This window comes from Scleropages formosus, chromosome 20 (genome assembly GCF_900964775.1).
Source record: "Scleropages formosus chromosome 20, fSclFor1.1, whole genome shotgun sequence".
NCBI lineage: Eukaryota > Metazoa > Chordata > Actinopteri > Osteoglossiformes > Osteoglossidae > Scleropages > Scleropages formosus.
Genome location: NC_041825.1, coordinates 19,226,319 through 19,247,129, shown reverse-complemented (window position 1 = coordinate 19,247,129; position 20,811 = coordinate 19,226,319). Strand labels below are relative to the sequence as shown.

Genomic DNA, 20,811 nt, shown 5'->3' with positions numbered 1-20,811 from the left:
CGTGGTGACTTACACTGCTAAATACACTACTTACACTGGGTCACTCATCCATACATCAGTGGAACACACTCACTCCCTGTCACTCACACACTATGGGTGAACCTGAACAGCAGGTCCTTGGACTGTGGGAGGAAACCGGAGCACCCGGAGGAAACCCACACAGACACAGGGTGAACTTGCAAACTCCACATAGACTGAGTGGGGATTGAACCCAGGTCCTCTCACACCCACCACCCAGGCACTGTGAGACAGCAGCACTACTTGCTGTACCCCCTTGCCGCCCCAAACAGTGAACACTGAGAAGAAATGTTAAGTCCCATTAGAACAGTGAAAGGAATTAATTCCGCTGATGCAAAATCTTAAGACTTACTGAGCCATTAGCAGAGCAGAGATTATACTGTCATTTGTGAGTACAATCTATAGAAACTGTCAGGCTAGAGTGGCCAACTGCTCAGTGGCCTTTGTTTGATGGCTCTTATCGCTGTTAATTATGCAGTGTCCAGTTTGAGGCTTTTCTAACCTGTGAGACCAGAGATGATGAACAGTTGAATAGCAACACTAAAGCCAAAGGCTTAATCTTTGCCTTCATTTTTCAGCTCAGAGTCTGAAAAAAGTATCTTTTATCGCTAAGAGCGCTGGAACGGCCACATTCGCGTGAAGAAATGAGTAGGAAGGAGTCTGGTACTTGCTCAGAGATGAGGAGGGTCATGCTGTAACTCTCATATTTCCACGGTCTGAAGACATTCTTTCGGGATTTCATTAGGGATGGATGAGACACAGAGATGACTTCCCAGTGTAACAGAAGCACAAAGCAGACTGATGTGATGAGCATGATAGCTGTGAATCAGGGGGTCCAACTGCACACCTGTGAGGCACCACTTCTCGACCCCTTTGCGAATGCGGAGAGGAGAACCGCACGGGTTCTTCAAGACACCAGCTAGTAACGAAAAATGAGATCAGTGTAGAGGCACATGGGTTGCCCAAGTATCCCCAGTATAAGTACACAACCAGCATGAGTGTGTTGACACGACGCTGAGGTGTCCCGGGTGATGGGTGCAAAATGAGCCGGTTGGATTGAAAGGGTGTGTTCTACTTAGTGCTGGGAGCAGGTCTCTGATGCCGCCCACATGCAGGAAAGATCCAATTTAGATAAAACGAATGTGCTGATAAGACGTTTATTAATCTACGTCTGCAACATTATTATACTGCTACCTGGAAATGATACTGGGGATATCGTTCCAAATGTCTGAGACTGCATAATCATCATTGGCGCTCCGCTTCTGCTAAGGTTTAATTTGAACCCATATGTGACAAAATGAAAAAGGCCACTTGTTTCTCATTAGCATTTAATATGCATCTTATCTAAGTGCCTGAGTTATGCTTAGCATAAATATATGATCAGTCTAGTTCTTGATGGCTAACGCTTAGACTGTAATTAAACAGGGCGAGAGACAGCATAATGTATTTTTCCCCATTCATTAATGTTCATAACACTTAACTTATGAAAAATAACTATCAACAAGATCAAAAACGCGAGACGTTTAAATCGCATTGTTGGAACATGTCAAGAATCATAAAGCGTGACATATAAAGAGGCCAGTGCTGTGCACTGAACTGTCAGTTTTGATAACAGGCTATAAATGTATATGAATGCATAATGAGAGCTTTAATTAGTGGTTTTGTACACTAGTGCAATCATGTAGGTGTTTCAACACATTGCAGCCAGTTACAGCATCCATTTGGACTGAGATTCAGCGCCGTTGGCCTTTTTCATTGCGGCTCTCGGGAGAGCTCGGTCGGGTCTCAGCTCTCAAGCCGAGACCATGTGTGGGAGAGCAAAGCTGGGTCCAACAAGGTGTCCCGGGCAGCGACACAAACGATCTGAGCGGCTGCAGCGATCTATCGCCAGTTGGGTGGCGGGACCAGTGACCTGTGCAAAAGCGTGCTAATTGGACTGTGTTGGCTCAGACGCCGAGCAAAGGCGCCTCCCTCCGCCCCCCTCCTCTCGATCGCTCGTCCTGGCCGCGTTCTGGCCGGATGGGTGAGACCGGGTCCGTCTTTTTTCATTTCACCTCCGATCCCAGGCGCTTCAACCCATTTCACAAACTCTGAGCTGTCGCTCCTCCCTCCACCGGCTAATGAATACGCAGTGCCTGTCGCCGGCCCTGACCCACAAGGGAAAGAGAGCGAGACGCTTGTCTCTTTGTTAAATGACGGATCCACCGAGTCACGCTCGTGCAGCTGTGCGCAGCACTGAGGCCCGAGGCTTCCAAAAGCATGTTTGAACCGTGCGGTATACGTTGCGCAGGTAGATTAACGTGTCAAACACACAGAAGCTTTTATCTTACACCTTCCTTCTGTAGTAAAGAGTTTAAATCGTTGCCATGCTGCAGATGGCTTTGAGCATCTGAGCACTGGGCCGGTAACCTCACAATCCCTCTGCCTTGCAGGATTTCTAAGAAGGTTGGATCGTCCTCAAGCTTCAGTAACTTTTAGAAATGTAGTCGGTGGGTACGTGCACTCTCCTGAGTCCTTTCTGTCAAGCAGCGTAAGACAGTGAAAGTGGAGCCCTCTCATACCGTTTCCTTGGGGCAAGAGGGCTCCGTTTTGACGCGCTAACACACTGACAGCGCTGGCAGCAGGGAAGAGCACATGTCCCAAGGCCGGAGCGGGTCCGTCCGCAGGCTGCGAATGCTCAGTTTGGGCGGTTTGGTGTACAAGTAGAGACCTCGCTCTTCTCAATGATGTCTTTCCCAAATAGATTGAACCGAAAGATGCTCGTGCTTCGGATCGATGGTGGACTCAGTAGGGGTCCACAGGAAGTTGTATCGTAGAAGGTCCTCGTCGGTAGGCAGCGGCAGCGGTGGTGGTGTGTTTTTTGGGGCTTTTTTTGGAGCTGAAGCGTTGCTGTGGCTGATAAAGCGGAGTGTTGTTGAGAAGATGTGTCAGGTCCATTTCCAGCTTTGGGCTTGGGGTTCACAGGGGGCCGGCGCCGGGCTGTGAAAACACAGTAACCGTGAATTACGTTTGCCGCTCCGGCAGCCGCGACCGGGAGGACACGGGAGTCGGCGGAGAAGCGGCTCGCGGCAGCGCGATCGCGATCACGGTCGCTCTTGCATTAGCACCCAACAGGTCGGCACTGCTCAGATGTGTGTCACGAACACGGAGAAGAAAACGGGACATTCCTTTTTAATCCTCATGGCCTCTCCAGGGGAAAGGCATCTGATTCAGTTTTGTTTCCAAACAGCACACGTGGGGTGGGAACAAACTGCGTTTGAGACAACTGCTCAGTGTCCTTTGTTTGACTGTGCAGCTGAATTCGGATGCAGCCGTTGCCACTACACCTAGGATCTGTGCCAGCAATATGCCCAGGAGCGGCTTTTAGAAGCAGATTACGTCGTCATTACACTCTAATTTCTCCATTACAATGGAAGTGACACAGGCACTAATTCAATAAGGCGACTTCCAGCCACGCTCTGCGCATGACTAGAGCCCCCAGCCCCCACGCCCTCCCATGTAGAAACCTGGTGCCTGCGCATGATTTCACACTTTTCAACTAATCATGGGACTTAAATGCATTGGGAGAGGTGGCGGTGCTGAGGTTGAGGGCTGGGATAAGGTTGACGTTAGCGTCGATGTCGGTGCAGAGGCACGGTGGAGGACAGCGACACCCGTGTCACAGCCTCCTCATCCTGGCCCCTTGTGACGGAGGGTCGTTCTCAGGGTCTGCCGCAAACGTACTAATGCCAAGCACATGATATGTTACCGGAGGATGATGCGGATGTGTGAATTATTAATGACCCGATTGGTGTTTGCGAAACGGGCTGCCCCGGCTTTGAAATAGATGTATGCTCTTCTGCGCATTTAAATGAGTGCAGGCTGAATGCCCTGGGGCAGCACCCCAAAACATAACAGCCAGAGGAGAGATCTGCTGCTAAATACAATAAACGTTGAAATATTTCAGAGGTCAGACGGAGGTGAAGCCGTGGTCTTTAATACAAGCGAAAGTGATTTATTTTTCTCGCAGTCAGCGGACAGGTCTTAGCGTGGCGCGTTACTTCACCCTTGAGCTTTGCCTTCGGCAGCACGGTGTTTCCATTGCTCGTCACGTTTTCGGACCTTGTCCGTCCAGCTGATGACCAAGCACCCGTCCAAGCGGCTGGGCTGCGGACCCGAGGGAGAGCGGGACGTCCGGGAGCACGCTTTCTTCCGCCGCATTGACTGGGAGCGCCTGGCAAACCGCGAGATCCAGCCGCCCTTCAAGCCCAAAGTGGTGAGTTTCAACGACGCCGGCTCTGCGAGGGGACATCACGCCTGCTCACGAGGAGCTTGGGCTGCTATTGTACTGTGCCTCTTCTGAGCCTCCATTTTTTTCACAGCGAAAAAACTATAATTACACTATATTACATCATTTAAAAGTGAATCACCATAGGCACAATTTGCAGAAAAGGTAAGTTTGCCTGCTCTGGGTCTTATCATTTTTATACATTTTGTTTGAATGTGCTGAGGTTCCCCATGTCGCTCTTGTCAGTGTTTGTGCCAGGTTCATCCCTCTGGCGCAGTAAAGGTCACATGTACACGGCTGTGCTTGTTTTCACATCCGCTGTCCTTTTAGCGGCAATGACGTGAGACTGAGGTTTAAACAAAGAGCCGTCGAATAAATGCATAGCCCTACGTGCGTCTTGCTGTCGGACGCGTTCGTTTAACGTTGTAACGTTTGTGAGTTTTCGTGGATTAGAACAGATTCTGCTGGCTGCCAGTGCACAGCTCAGAAGCAATTTCAAAAAATATGCCACAGACAGAGAAGTCACAGAAGATCCTCTTGTGATCCCGTCATTATCATTGTTTGATGGAACATTAAAATCTGTTTATTGCATCAAAAGCGCAGCATTATGTTTGCACATTTTTTTTTCCCCATTACTGATGTGCTTGTGCAAATATGTACATAGGTCCCCACTTTTGCACTTGTTCAGCTTGAACAGGTGGATACGTTCTGAACTCGTGCCTCCCTCAAGGGTACAGCAAGCAGGGCTTTCCTTGGCCTTTGGATACATGTATGGTTTAAGTGCAGGTCTTTGCAATGTGCTCATTGCTCCGCTTAACCATTTTCCCCAAAGATTTGGCTGAGATGAGAACGCTACAGGGTTCCATTTCCTCAGCGTAGGGTCCACACCATACACACAAAGGGTGCTCTGAGCCAATAGCACTGCATATCCACACCTACACTCTCACCACAACCTGATTTCATCCTGTTTTTTTTACCTGTTTTTACATGATTTTACCAGTTTTTTCCAGGTTGTCAGTGTTTGTCCTTCACAAAGTAAGCCTTGAAGAAGTGGGCTCACGTATCAAATCCAACTTTTTGTTACGATACCAGTTAAGGCTGGGTGCAGACTCGGAGATGCGCTGTCCAGTTTCTGCAGCGTCCTAAACGTTTGCTGTTGATGCAATGTCGAGAAAACCTTTTTGTACACTTCAGTTCTCTCTGCTTCCACCGGGTGCTCTGGTTTTCTCCCACAATCATGTGTTTCGCAGACGTGTTTCCGGTGAATTGATCACTCTAAATTTCCCATACTGTGTGTGTGTGTGTGTGTGTGTGTGTGTGTGTGTGTCATGCGCTGTCACTTTCATTAGTCACCGACTGACACACACCACCCAGGGTGTGTCCGTCACCCTGCTTCCCCTCCCTCCAGTCAACATGCCTTCTTGCTGAGACACAGTGATGCACGTGCATTAAACCAGAGGCACTCCAGGGGTCTCCACCTCCTTCGCCATAGTCATACCTGTCAAATCTCACACTGGAAATTCTCGCTCTTTTTATGTGCTGGCTCTCAAGGCTCAACATCAGCACCATGTGATGTACTCTTGGGGACCAGCAAATAGTGGCTGACATTTCTGCACGACTTATTATCTGTCATTAAATACATTTTTTTTTTTTTTTTTGGTTAAAATTTTTTTCGGGGCAGAATTTCAAAGTGGGCTGTCAGCTTTGATACTGGTTTGGATGACAAGGAAAAAATGAGTGCTGTACATCAGGGTGCAGTTAGCATCATTATACAGATTTGTCCTCATCTGAGAGTAAATATGTAAAAAAAAAAGCAAAGATGCGCTTTTGAGTTGTGACAAATATTGCAGAAGAAAAATGGCCTACACCATATTTTCTGCAAAATTATCCATAAAAAATTCAAGAGAGTTAATGAAACTGGTGGTCTTGATTTGTAGCTCTGCAGGAAGACTAACCGTAGAGGCATGTTTTCAATTATTAAAAATATTTCCAGCTAGCCACGTTTACCGAGTCATCAAAAGTTCTCGGGAAATGTATTTTTGTGTTGCTATAAAACACCTTCACTAATAGTTATGACATACGGTGGTGTTGCTCTAAGGGCCAGTGCTGTGTGTCGTTCTGATTGCAGGCGCATGTGTATGTGTGTACAGCATGTACACTGCCACAACAGGTGAAGTTTACCTCTGGTGTGACCTTACATCTCTGCTTAAACGAGTCCATTGCCTGCATTTTGGCCTCTAACGTCAAGGCGGATGTGTGACATTTATAATGCATCGGCACGGCTGTCGCTGCATCCGTCGTGACATCGCCGACTCCATTGCCTGCCCTCGCCCCTTCCAGTTAATCCTCAGCTCCGTAAAGCTTGCAGCCCTCATCAGGCCCCACTTTAGCCGCCTGACAGCTGTGAAATTGCGATCAATACATAGGCTCAAGTAGCCCTGAGCATCGAACACAATGCTGCCACTGGATTGTGGGGAGGCAACAATTAGCACACATGCACTGTACTTCCCTCAGCCTATAAGGAGGATCCATACATCAGGGCGCCTGTCTTAGTGCTCCCTGTGCTCCCTGTGCTCCTGTCACTTCAGATAGGTCACGCACGGGTTTATGAGAGCCACAGTTGAGCTCAACAACAACAATTGCCATGGCAACCTCGGAAACAAGACCGGTCTCAAGTGGAGGGTACTAAGGATGAATCGGCCTCATTGCTCCGTTTTATTTGTTGACAGTTTGATTCAGCTTATTTACATTTTAGTTACAGCACTAACTAAAAGTGTGGGTACACTTAGACCTAGAAACCAAAAAAAAAAAAATTGGTAAACAGTTTTGATTGGGAAATCAGTCAATACGTCTTCCCGGCTCTTCTACAGCAGTTCTCATAGATGCAGGGCTCTTGTGTGACGCTTTGCTTTCACTCTTTTGTCCGGTCTGTCCTTGGTGTGCTCAGACTGTGGACTGGAGCTCTGCAAAGTGCTTCTTTAATTTGCATGTCCTAAAACACTGAGCTGTCATTGTTCAGGATAATGAATCTCAGGACACTGCATAATGCTTACTGTAACGCCTACTTTACTGTGGGCTACAGCCCTCTTGCATGTGTGGGGAGATGCCTGAGCTTTTAGAAGTGAGACCAGTGACATCTATGTACGCTGACCGTGTACACACAGCTTGTACGAGTGCGTGTCTGTGCACGCGCATCCTGAGCCCGCTGGATCATTCCAGCACCACAGACCTGGCTCCTGTCTCCCGGAATGTAGGACAACAGCCACCAAATGCTTTTCCCACAATCCATCAGGACTTTTAACGGATTGTTTTCAGTCATCACAGAAATGCAGGTGCTGTGAAAATGATGAAACACAAGGTGAATTTCTCAATTCAGCGCAGTTGTTTACCCTTCTTAATTTTCCGTGCCAGGATGAGGTTCTCAACGTCCATCTCAGCACCACCTCTCCGGGTTTCGTGTGCAGTGGTGTGTGTTTTATCAGAGTTCTTCCTCCCTGACTTTTGAGCTTGGAGCCTCACGGTGCACAGAGCATACGCAGAACGTCACCACTGTCCCTCTGAGGTACGCAAAGGCATAGAGGTACGGGACAGCTCTTCCGCCTGCTGCGAGGACCCTGTAGGGACTTTGGATTAGTGCACTTCCTCATCCCAGGAGTAGCTGACCTCCCTGAAGCAGCCAGCCACGAACCCTGCTGCCCTGTGGCTTTTCGTCCATCTTCATATGCTTCTTCCTCATGGAGGAACTATAAATAATAATAAGCAAATATGAATTTTAAATGTTCTTACTAGTCTCTAGCCTTTCACAGTTCAATATTGTCCTGGATTTCATTTCATGGGGCTCGCTGGGTGCACAATCAGGACCGGTGTGTGTATGGAAAAGGAAACGTGAAGGACTTGGAGCAGAGCACCTTGTTGCAATCTCACAGCCAGCAGGCTTGTCAGCACCTATAGAGGGATGGTGAGGACCATTGGAGCATGCAGTGAATGACCCTCAGGAATGCCTCAGATGGGGTCACCTTCCTGTCACTCAGGGAGAGTGTCCTACGGTGCATCGCGCTCCTCTTACCTTGGACGTGTCCTGCATCCGCTGCATTGGTAAACAGGGGTCACCTCATATGCACAGAATTAGAGTTGCAAATTTTGTCCCCAGAGAGATGGGCCTTATAATTACTAATGCAGGCTTCTGACTCTTAAAGAAACAGGCTGGAATATCCGTAGCGACCTTGCAGCAACTGCAGCATCACTCGTGCATTTATCGTACATGTGTGTGTGTGTGTGTGTTATCGTACAGTGTTAATGCTCTGTGAACCAGGCTCACGTGGAGAGGCCTGCAAATCTCACACACTGACAGCTCGACGCGTGCCAGCGCTTCCTTGCCATCTCTACGCAAACTCTCTCTGATGGATTTGTTTTTGCCAGCGAAAGAAGGGAGGACGAAATGTAACGCGCTAAATAAAGTCAACAGGAAGAACAGCGTTCGTAGCTTCCGATCATTGAAAAGTGTACGGCCCCTATATACATTTTCAGAACCGCTTGTCCCATACGGGGTCACGGGGAACCGGAGCCTACCCGATAACACAGGGCGTAAGGCCGGAGGGGGAGGAGACACACCCAGGACGGGACGCCAGTCCGTCGCAAGGCACCCCAAGCGGGACTCGAACCCCAGACCCACCGGAGAGCAGGGCTGTGGTCCAACCCACTGCGCCACCGCACCCCCCCAGCCCCTGTATATTTAAAGCCAAATGTTTAGGTAATGTGACAAACGCAGATCTGACGTACACCAGTTTGTGTCCAAGTAGAGCTCGTACTGACAACCAAGCAGCGCAGTGTTTCTGTTTCGCGCCGTATTGCCTCTCACAGCGTTTGTGTGACAGATGTCACTCTCAGCCATGCTGTGAACATGAACGCTGTTCTTGTTAGAAATCTGTTTCTCCCAGACACGTCCCTTGCGCCGCGAGCCGTGCGAGAGACCGGATGGAGCTCTAACGGAGGGACCGCTTCGGCACCCAACAGCTACGGTGCCCCCCGCGTATCCCCCTCCTCACCCTGAGACACGGCTTTATTCCAGGGCTGATTACTTCAAAGACACGGAGCACCGATCGATGGAGGTTTCCATCAATGAGAGGAAGCGCCGATAGACAGCTGGGCCTATTTTTAGCTCTACCCCGTGACATCGTAGGCTAGACCCGAACAATTTTCCCCTGCACTTACATAAATAACCAGCGGACATGTTCCTTTCTACGTCGCACGTTTTCCATCGGAAACGCGTTTCCGTGCTCTGCGGTCCCGTGTTCATTTTGCGGTAGCGTAGCCGGTAAGTGCAGCTGAAATGGAACAGATCGCTGGGAGGCCGGTTACAATGTTTGTTTGGCATACGCAGCTCGTGATTGATCGGCCATTAAAAGAAATTGAATTGACCGAGCAGAGCTAACATATTAAGGTATCCCTGAAGTATTCCCGTGGGAAATTCTTTCAAAAAATGGCCAAATAATCAAAGCTCAGCGCGCTCCGAGTGATATATGAGGTGTTACCAGTGTGAATGATGACGTTACCGTCGTCAGGTTGAGATATTTTCATCCGCAGACCTTTAAAAATTTATGCGTAAGGGAAAGGGTGTCAGCAAATATTGCATTCCCCGCGCTCCCCTCAAGCCGTTCTCCGATACGCAGAGCTCGCATTCGTGCCGAGCATCCAGAGCCCTGCTACGGCCTTCCGCGGATTGGCAGATTAGAGGGGTCGAGCGCGGATGGCGGAGCGCGGATGGCGGAGCGCGGCCCGTTCCCATCAAACGGGACTTTGACGGACCCGAGGCGCTTCGGCTTTACACGGCGAATCCTGCGCTTGTGAGCTTTCTTAACGCATTCGGTGACATTACCGTGATGGAAGCACGTGTTAGCGCTGCACTCTCAAGTACCCTATAAATAAGCCTAAAAACACTTTTTTCGTGTGCTGTATCAGTTCCCACCCCGAAGACACTCTTACTGTCGTGTAACAAACTCGGCTGAAGCGTTCAGAAAGCGGGCCTCTCAACTTTTATGCCCAGTTCTTGTTTCGGTGTTTACATTTATTCATTTAGCAGATGCTTTTCTCCAAAGCGACGTACATCTCAGAGAAATACAATTTGTACATGACATTAGGAAAAAGAGAAACGTAGTTGCAGGCGTGTGATTCTCAAGTAAACCTAGTTCGTTCCTTTCCACTTTATGCGCCGACGTTCATCGCTCGAGCAGCTGCACGAAACTCAGGATAGACTAACCCCGATCGCCTTCCCGCAGTTTTATTTTTCGGTTCATTTTCTGAGCGTGTCGAGCCACGCGATTAACGTGGCAGACAAGTGGATTTGTTTATATTGCTGTGCGAAGTTGTCTGGTTCTTGTTCTCCTCAAAGGGATGTCACTGAATTCTCTGCACTGGCTTCGTATAGCCGCCCGAATCAAATTCAAGACCCTGGTTATTGTCTACAAATGCATCAATGGAACCGCTCCCAGCTATTTACAGGTCTTGATCAATCGCTACACCCCAGCTAGACCCCTTCGCTCGTCTACTTCTGCTCGCTTGGCGGTCCCGGGAACGACCTTCCCCTTTCACTCAGATCTGCGGAAACTCTGTCTACATTCAAGAAGGGTCTGAAAACTCACCTTTTCCGGACCCATTTCGCCCAAGATCTCTCCAGCTCATGTACGGTGTAAATGTTCATGCACCGTATCTTCATGAGCATCACCAGATAAAGCCTTTATTCAGCCACTACTCTGGCAGTGTTTTTGCTTGTTCATTTAAAAAAAAAAAAAAAAAAAAAAAAAGAAAGAAAGAAAAATTGGTAGGAGGCTATCAGGATTTGTCTATACTGTGTCTTAAGCACCTGCTCCACCTACTCGAGCGATGAACCTCGGTGCAGCAAGTGGTAGGTAACAAGCTAGGTTTACTTGAGTCACACGTCTGCAACTATGTCTCTTTATCTTAATGCATAAGTTGTACTTTTACTGAGTTGTATGTAGCTTTGGACAAAAGCGTCTGCTAAATGAATAAATGTAAATGCAAATGTTTATATAACCCCATTTTAGGACTCTTTTCTTTAAACTAGCATTATTACATTTGTTCTACCCATATTATATCATTCCTAGCTTTTTCCCTTTCCTTAACTTCTGTTTTACTTCATTGTCTACACTAATTTTAAAAGTTTCTTGGATTTTTCTTTTTTTCAGCTTGTTGTAAAGATGTAATTAGTCGTATGTAACTTTGTGTTAAGAGTGTCATCATATAGTGAATGTAATAGTTCATTTTAACATTTTAATTAAAGATCAGTCTGTGGTCTAGCTGCAAAGCATCAAATTGTCGCTCTGACCTAGAAACAGCAGTAGGTCTGGTAAACAAACTGTGGAGTCTGGAAGAGGTGTGATGTTCATCTGCAGCGAGTGAGTCCACATCTCATTTAAATGAGTTCTGTTTTCCAGCAGCTGTGCCAGTGCTTTTAAAGCCAAGTGCAAATGTATTTCATCCAGGTGAAATTCATCTAGAGCGTGAAATCCGATGCGCTGATAGTATGTATTGTTCACGCTTCACGAGACAGCATAAAACTTTAAATCAAATGCCATGATTTATTTTATAGGCCACTAAATGGGTGTTCACGGAAACATTGCATGACCATCCGTCGTCTTTTAGGTTCTGAATGAAATGCGGAAATGATTTAAACGAACCTAAACGTTGTTGAATTTCGTATGAAGGTCAAAGGTCCTCGGCTGGAGCAGCGAAACATTTTCTCCGTTCCTATTTTAATGTTTTAAGTGTCCATTAAACAGGACTCAGTGGAAGGCATTTTAAAAGGCTTGAACGCATCCCTGTACTCACTTTCTCGTTGTTGCTTGTGAGACAGTGTGATCCACGCGTTGTAACGTTTGTCACGTCTTCCCTCGCAGTGTGGCAAAGGAGCAGAGAACTTTGACAAGTTCTTCACGCGCACCCAACCCATGCTGACGCCCCCGGATCAGCTTGTCATCGCCAACATCGACCAGACTGAGTTTGCTGGCTTCTCCTTCATCAACAGCCAGTTCATGCATCCCTCCCGGCACAGCATGGTATGAAGCAGAAGGACGGGTTGGACACGTGCGCTGGAATAGCCGCCAGCTCAATGAAATGACCCGCAGCTCCCCCAACCCCTTGACGTTAAAACAATACGTGTGTCAGTTTAGCATTTTCCTGTTGTGTACAATAATGTCAGTCTGATAACATATCAAAGGAAGAAAAGAGTCCACAGTTTTCACACCTCCTTTGCATTAGTTCTAGAACAGGTATCTGAAATTTGCATTGTTAGAATCGAACAGCAAAAAGTTACAAAGATAATTCACCCGAGAATTGTATTGTGTTTGGAAGAAACCATTTCTAGCCACTGAGAACTGCTTGAGATGCCTGGGTTAAGCTTGCGATGCTTTCTGTGTACTGAAAACAACTGTAACCATGACAACGCGGCACGGATGAAGAAGTCTGTAGATCCTTTTGTTCAGATCCCGTCGGGGGCGATTCAGTGAGGTGTCTGTGTGACTCCTCCTGTTCGGTGATAATTTGAGCTTCCTGCATCTGGTCCTGTTGAGTATCTCTGTGTGGCAGAGGTGTATCAGGCGCGGTAGATGTGTGCGTGTGTGTTTCTCCCCGGCTTGCTTTGTGAACATAGTAACTGCCCCACCCAAGCTGTCAAAGGGCCGCTGCCCACGAAGGCGTGGGGTTCATTATTTGCTATTCATATCTGTCAAAGTACGGGACGCCTCTCTCCTACAGCAAAATCAGTTGTCCCTAAAATGTATGTCCCGTAAGGAAAGAGCGATGCCTAGGACAGCGTTTTTGTCCGAGGTGTGCCAAAAATGGACTTGTGGCAATTGATCAGTGATGTGCACCTGCATAGAGGAACGCCAATGGCTGGAGGTGGCGGTCCTCTGTCGACGTAGTAATGTCCAAACCCAGGTAACGTCATGTTCACCGTGTGCGTCATCAGCCCCTACTGACTGAGACTGAAAAAGACAAAATCGTAAACCGTGTTCCTGTAAACATTCCGTCGTGAGCATAGTAAAGTACTTTCTCATACAGACCTTTCTAGTAGCTCTCGTTTTCACTTTGGGGGGGGGGGGTTTGCTAGCATAACCAAATTATTATATTTTTCCTAGTATGATATAACCCTAACCCTTAATAGAATATACAGAAACAATGGCACTTGAATACTGTCATGTCATCACATTTACCATGTAAAATTCTGTTAGTGGATAAAAATACTGTATAACATATAATATATAATTACTTTATGAAAATATAAGAAACTGTGGTTGATGTTTTCCTGGAAAGCTGCATTTAAATTTACCGAATAGAAGGGGGCATTGTTTGCATATGTACCGTGGCATTGTAGCTCCTTCTAGTTCCTTAGACATTGACATCATCCCATTATATAAAGTTTAAAAGAGAGTATTATATTACTAAATCCTATGTGATATAAATTTTATTTGCTTCAGTATGAACTTGGAGATTCATTTAATTAGTATTTAAATTATAAGTCCATTATTTTTAATGTGCTATCACGGCTGTTTTGACCACTTATCACATGTGTACCATTAGTACGCTCTGGAGTATTTACTATTTTGTAAATATTAAGATGTCATTTCAAAGATTTGCAGTTTTTATACCAAGAAGTGAATGTGCTTTTATTACATTACATACTTAAACATGTAAAAATGATCCAAAAGGAGATCTCTTTGTAAAAATTGGGTAAAAGTCTTGAGTAGCTTTGTTATGACTAAACTATGTAGAATGTCTACGGGGACCTAAGTTTTGCAGATTTATCAAATGCTCTTTTTTCGATGTTGTCCGGACGTATCTGGATTTGGTAGCCGTGTGCGAGTTGTCCGAACGCGTGCTTTGGCTGGTGCCGCCGCTGCGCTTCGCCCTCCTGGTCTGCATGCAGCGACAGGAAAACAAATGCATGTGAGTAGCAACGAGCGTCGCATGGTATGTCGACGCCAGGTCTTAAAGCATGGAACTAGCACATCGTTCCGAGCGAGACTCTCCTCGCCGCTTTGGTGCGCTCTTCATCCTTGTCTACCCTTTTGGTTGCGCCTTCCTTTCCGTGTATTTCACTGCCCGTGACACAACGAAATTTCAGAAGAGACGTAAAGAATCATCCATGTCTTGAATCTGGTATCAACTATTAATGGGAAGCTGTATTTCCCTTCTGTTTTTCTGTTAAATGCGAGTTTTGTTCTAACCTCTCAGCCTACGTCTGTGCCAATTCTGTAACACATAGAACCCTTGAGAGCAGTCTTGCACTAGAAATAGACTGCCGCACTGACCGCTCTGAGTAGCTTGAGTGTCCAAGCGAATGTAGGAAGACTCGTTTGTCTCTCTGTGAAACTCCAAACGCTTCCTAGCAATGCAGCGTAACGGCAGTTATTGTGCGTTGCTGTCGATTGTCGGGCCACTCGAAGCTGAAGGCCAAGCTATCTCCAGCCGCTCGCGCCGGACACACTTCAGGGTTTTGTTAGCGTGCGTTTGTGAGCAGCTCCAGTGGGATTACTGTTCGCCAGCCACCCTGCGAGTCGTACCGCTGTCCCTGCACCCTATGACCAACATCCTCTGATGAAATGAGCTGCCCTTTCCACCACACCCCTCTCAGGAGGAATCTGTCAGCCTCCAGGCTCCAAACCTTGTCAGTGTCTGTTAAAGCCATCCTTTGAGTGACTACCATATCTTATCTTCTTACCTTCTCCCCTTCCCATGTGTGGTCCAGCCTGTTCCGCCAAAGTTTTCAAGGTGGTCACTCTGGTCAGATTGGTATGTCGGTTTCACAGGAAGTCACTTCTCCTTGTTTCTCATCTCACCCGCTTGAAGGCCCTGTTGGGTCGAACGAATAGGGCCTTCCTTTACAGATGTTCTGCTTTAATCCTTTGTAACCTTTCAAATGAAAGGTAGATGCATATGTAAAAATTTGGTTTATGTCATTGATTCATGATTGTACTCTTTGCATCAATGGTTTCCACCTACATCTTTTCATAGAGTTGCTGTGATATGATCTACTTGTGTGGAGTTTTTTATCGTAAGAAATGTTTGAAAAAGGTGGGATTGTCTGAATATTACTGGTGATTTGTTCTCACATAGAACACCGATCAATCATATGCAGATTGCCTTATTTCATACCATCGGATCGCCCTCTCACGTCCACGGACACAAAGCATTTCCCCTTCGTACATAACAGTTTATCTCTAAACTGCAAGAGAAGTAATATCTTGTATTTGGCAGTGATGCACGTTGATTCCTCTCAATCCTAAACCAAGTCAAAGAAAATACCTTGTAATAAGTGATTATTCTTACTCACTATACTGCACATATAAAAACTCAGGTAAGGGTCATGTATAACTCTACCTTACTTCTTAGCAATCTGTAAATTGTTAAATTACATGTCTCCTTTCCTTAACTGTGTTGTTAGTTTGTAGAGGGTCTCATTGGTAGAGGTGATTGGATGAGCACTTTATCGGTTTAAAAAAAGTACAGCCCGCATCATGTGCCACCTTCCACATTTTCATCCTCATCTCCCCTTCAGGCAGGTGAGGTTTACGGCTTTAAGTGGAAATGACAGCTTTGCTCACCTTTCTGTTCAGAGGCAAGGCTGTATTGCAGTACTTTGCTATGTAGTTTTCAAAATGTGTTTTACTAATATTATGTCAGATACCTTGCTACTCTGTCAAATGTATGGGCATCATCCTGAGAAATTAATGATCTTTCTAGATGTTAACCTCAAGTATTTTAAAAATAAATTCTTATCAAGTTACTGCTTTCTTCCATTTAAATTAAGAAGATATTAATACAAAGGTTTTATTTTTTTATGTTTGATAAAGGGTGCCGGTAAAGGAGATCCTTTCCTAAAAGATTTGGTTGTAATCATGTTTACTGGACAACAGTAGGGCATGAAGAAGGAGGAAGCCCTTCTCTGCAGCTGCACTGCATTGCAGCCAGCAGGTGGAGGAGCGTTCCGAGAGTGTTGGACAACATGCCATCAGCTTTGGGGTCACTGAGAGAACCGTGGGGTCACCTGGGGCCGAGCCCCCTTCTAGCCGTTTTTTCTGCTGGAATAGATCCACCTTCACATCTCCTTTCACCCCCAAAACACGCACAGGCACACATACACACACAATGGCAAAGAGACCTTTGTCTGGTCCCAATCAAGATGCAAGCCAGCAACACAGAGAGGAACGTCTCTCCGTGCCCACGGTGTCCATCCCGTGCAAACGCTGGCAAGCTACACCCCTTGCGGTGTCACAGAAGGCTCCCTGGGTGGGCAGGCACAGCAGGTCAGGCGAAATTTACCTGCTGAAGCAGAGAGCGAAATCAGACAGACTGCAGGCACCAGGTGCTCGCTGACCGCCCCGCTTCTCTGAGATTGGCCTCCCGCAGTAGAAAGATGCTGTCAAAGATAGAAGTTAAAAGTAACATTTCTTGCAGTGCATGTTGTCCACTTAACTCTGCAAATAAATACTTAAGCAGTTGTTCTTCTCTGTCACACTGTTGTCAATAATCCTCTGTATTATTATTATTATTATTATTATTGCTATTACCATTTAATTCTGTTATCTCCCCAATTCTTTGTCTTGCATGTTACGCTGTTTCCTCTCAATTGTAGAATGAAGGGTACTGTTTACAAATAAAGGTATGACATTTAAATCCTCCACTACTGTCCCTCTTAATTAAGCTGCATTTTACACGTTAGTTGCTTAATGAACACAGGTGCAACGCCAGGCATGTGGTTTACATGAGAGCATTCGCCAGGTGCCTTGCACGGTAAAAGTTTGACGATCAAAAGAAGCGTGAAATTGCAGACCTAAATATTTCATCGCTGGGGTTTGAGCTAAATTAATGCGTGAACTGTTTGGAAGCTCTTTTTCGTTTTAATTTTATCCCACGCAGCGTCGAGGCACGGCCCCATCCCCGACTACTGATTACTTTTCCGAGGACAGGCTGTTTCCAACCACTGTCCTCAGGAGAGCGAGAGCAACGCGGTGAGATGTGGGAAGCAGTCTCAACAGCAAGAACTGCCTCCGATTCTTCGTCGATACGATAAATTCCATTAGCGCTGAACGTACTGGTCCAGGACTTGCAGTGTGGAGACGCGCCGTCTCGTAATCACATTAAGCAATGTAAACGCACATATTACCGCACCGCGGTATGTGCGATTGTGCGTATGTGTAGGAGAGCTCTGCATGTCAATCATTTCAAAGGCACTCTCGCTGGCCCGGCTGGGTACGGCTAGTGCTCCGAGAAGGTGCTGGTGTAATGGCTGGAGCTGTCACAGCGGATCAGAACCCACAGGCCTCAGTCACACACGGCAAGCTGCGCTGCTCCCCGAGTGTCCCGCGTTGCCCTGCTAGTGGAATATAAGGATCCGCTCATCATGCAAGTAGTTCCCAGAGCACCAGAGAAGTGTCACGTCTCCTGTTTTTCCCCTCCTTCCAGCTTGGCCATAAGAGTGCACTTTATGGAAGAAGTGAAAGGTCAGCCTGTACTCCGCTCTGCTTTCTCTGTTTTGATGGAAAAAGTGTGTGTGTGTGTATTTTCTGCCCCCTTGGGGATCCTCACCTGCTGCTCTGTCTCTAATGTCCAGGATGCTCCTCAGCATGTCAACATTTGCAGTGCTGTTCATACAAACCCAAAGCTCCTTTCTGGAGGTAGAACAACATCACCTGGAAAATCCATCCATCCATCCATCAACAAACGCTTGGCTGTGGTGGTCTTGAGCCTACCCTGGAAGCACAGAGCATAAAGCAGGGCACACCCTGGACAAGATGCCAGTCCATCGCATGGCAGTCACACATACGCACACATACTCATTCGCTCACAAAGTCGTGCGCACACTTAGCGCAATTTAGAGTCCGCGATTCACCGGAAACGCATCTGCGGACTATGAAAGGAAACAAGAGCACCCGGAGGAAGCACGTTTTCCCACTTTCTAAGAACATGAAGGGAACATGTAAACTGCACGCGGACATGGCTGATTCCAAACCTGTGTCTCAAACCCACGGCACCAGTGCTACCTGCTGTGCCACTGTGCTACCCTTCTAACTGGACAATATTGGCAGTAATGATGGTGCAGCCTTCAGGGCTGTTCTCAATGTGTGTCTCAAACGTGTCTGTGGAATTAGCGGTGCCCTGCACATGAGGTGCTTCTCCGTACCTAAACGCACCCAAAACACAGGCTAATACACACCGACTTTCTCAGAGTTAAAGAATCACCTTAAAGGGAGGACAGTGAAAAGTGATGAACTGAGGCTACATCACCCGCAACTCAGCTGGGCATTCCCACTCCTAATCACCTCCAAGGCCTGATAATCTCATTAGAGATGCATCGTTCCGAAGCCCGTGAATATTTCTAAATCAAAATCTCATCCTATTATTGGTGCAACCTTCACTTCTGCTGTCACGCCCACTTTAATCCAATTGAGGAGGCCCAGCCATGCAGCACCAGAGCAATTAACAGCAGAAGGTCTCCACATCCTCCTGCTGCAGTAAAGATGCAAATGTTTAAAAAGCAGTTTATCATTTTACTTTAAAATTAGTTTTACAATGAATTAAACGTGGGAAAAAAAAATTGCTTTGCTCTTTTGGGATTTCCCCCCAAACAAAAAAAGCTTCCAGTAACTCTTCCTGCCTTCTCAATGTATATTTTTTACATGAAAAAAAGCTATAAAATATCATTCATCTATATTACTGCAGGTGGAAGAAATGTAGTGCACTTAAATTAGGAAATGGGAGCAATTCAAACATTTGTATCTACCTACAGGTAGTTGGGGGGAGGGGGGACCAAAAATATTAGCACGGTACACAAATATTGAGGCAGTAAGGCTTGTGTGAACGAAAGACAGCTTAATGTCTCCTGTATTACACACACACACGGTCTGAAACCACTTGGCCCGTGTGGGGTCGCAGCGAATCAGAGCCTAACCCGACAACACAGGGCGCAAGGCCAGAGGGGGAGGGGACACACCCAGGACAGGACACCAGTCCATCGCAAGGAACCCCAATCAGGACTCGAACCCCAGACCTACCACACAGCAGACCCCAGCCAAGCTTGCTGCATCACCACACCCCCCCCCCGGTAAAGGTTAAACGAATAAATTAATTCTTTACTTTTTTTGTACATTTTTTGACATGGCAACCAAAGACAGTTATCAAGTCCTACCCCACCGTTCTCATCAAGTCACGTTATCAAGTTGACAGTTTTATGCAAAAAATAACTTACAGCGCTTGATGTACTGTTTGAAGTTACTTACAATTATCTAACTACTCACACTTCAAAGCTAGACACGCACATACACACAATACGGGAAATTTAGTGTGAATAAACTCGCTCAAAGACAGGAAAAACACGCAAATTCCACACAGAATAAGTCAGATGCAAACCCACATCCGAAGCCACAGGCCAAGAGCTGTGACGATGCATCAGCACAACCTGCTGCACCACCGTGCTGCCCAGTTAAAGGAAACATCTCTGAATTATGCATAACAGAATAACGTAATAGAGCAGATGCATGTAAATAATTCAACTGACTGCTGTAGGTGGTGTAGTGTCTGAGGGGGAAGTCAGGAATTAATCTGGAAAAAAAACATTTCACATTATACCTCCGTGATCAAATTCCCTCATAATCACATCCATCATCAGCGTTATTACAGTTACAGTTATTTTCAGAAAGCGTGTTGCATTGTGGTGGCGCAGCAGGTTTGGCTGGGTCCTGTTCTGGGTGTGTCCTTGGTCTGGGGTTCGAGTCCTGCTTGGGGTGCCCTGCGATGGACTGGCATCCTGTCCTTGGTGTGTCCCCTCCCCCTCCAGCCTTGCGCCCTGTGTTGCTGGGTTAGGGTTGCCGTGACGCCACTCAGGACAAGCAGCTACAGACTCTCTGTGTGTGTGTGTGTGTGTGTGTTGTGTTATGTTGTGACCTGGGACCTGTCTGTCAGCCTTGAGCTGGGTAAAGAAACACAGGTAACTGCTAGTGTGCTATACATGACCACTCACCCTCTACCAATCCAGTGCCTTATCCCCTAATAAGAAGAATATTATCCAGAATCTTTTATATTGATGTAACTTGTTAGCAGTGAGGAAAATGAACATTCTTATCGGTACTCAAGTGGCTTAATTGCTTTTCATCCGTCTATCATAAACAATCGCCTGTCCGCAGCAGGGTCGCCGTGGTCCGGAGCCTATCCCGGACGCAAAGTGCGTGAGGCAGGGTGCGCTGTGTGCCCGACGACAGTAAATCGCCGGGTACCGACAGTAGCTCCCCCGAGGCAGATGTGCTCGTTCACAGAGCACTTAAACGCGCAGTGGCGCGGAGGCGCGTCTGGAAAAGTACGCAAGGTAATGCGGGGTACATTCGCTGCGCGTGCGACATCTGGAAACCTTATTGTTCTCTCGTAATATTCACACTAGGTTCGCTCTCCGCTGACGTGAATGTGCCGTACCCCGTGACCCATTTCGGCGAAGGTGTGTGTGTGTGTGTGTGTGTGAG

At 46.9% G+C, this 20,811-nt stretch overlaps 1 protein-coding gene across 1 annotated transcript in view; it reads left to right on the top strand.

Moving 5' to 3' along the window:
* LOC108940048 (protein kinase C alpha type) overlaps positions 1-15,457 on the top strand; it is a 146,209-nt gene extending 130,752 nt beyond the window's left edge. The window contains exons 16-17 of the mRNA XM_018761858.2: positions 4,133-4,273; positions 12,199-15,457. Of these exons, the coding sequence (XP_018617374.1) occupies positions 4,133-4,273; positions 12,199-12,363 (306 nt within the window). The 3' untranslated portion in view covers positions 12,364-15,457. The remainder of the gene's footprint in view (positions 1-4,132; positions 4,274-12,198) is intronic.
* The last annotated feature ends 5,354 nt before the right edge of the window (positions 15,458-20,811 follow it).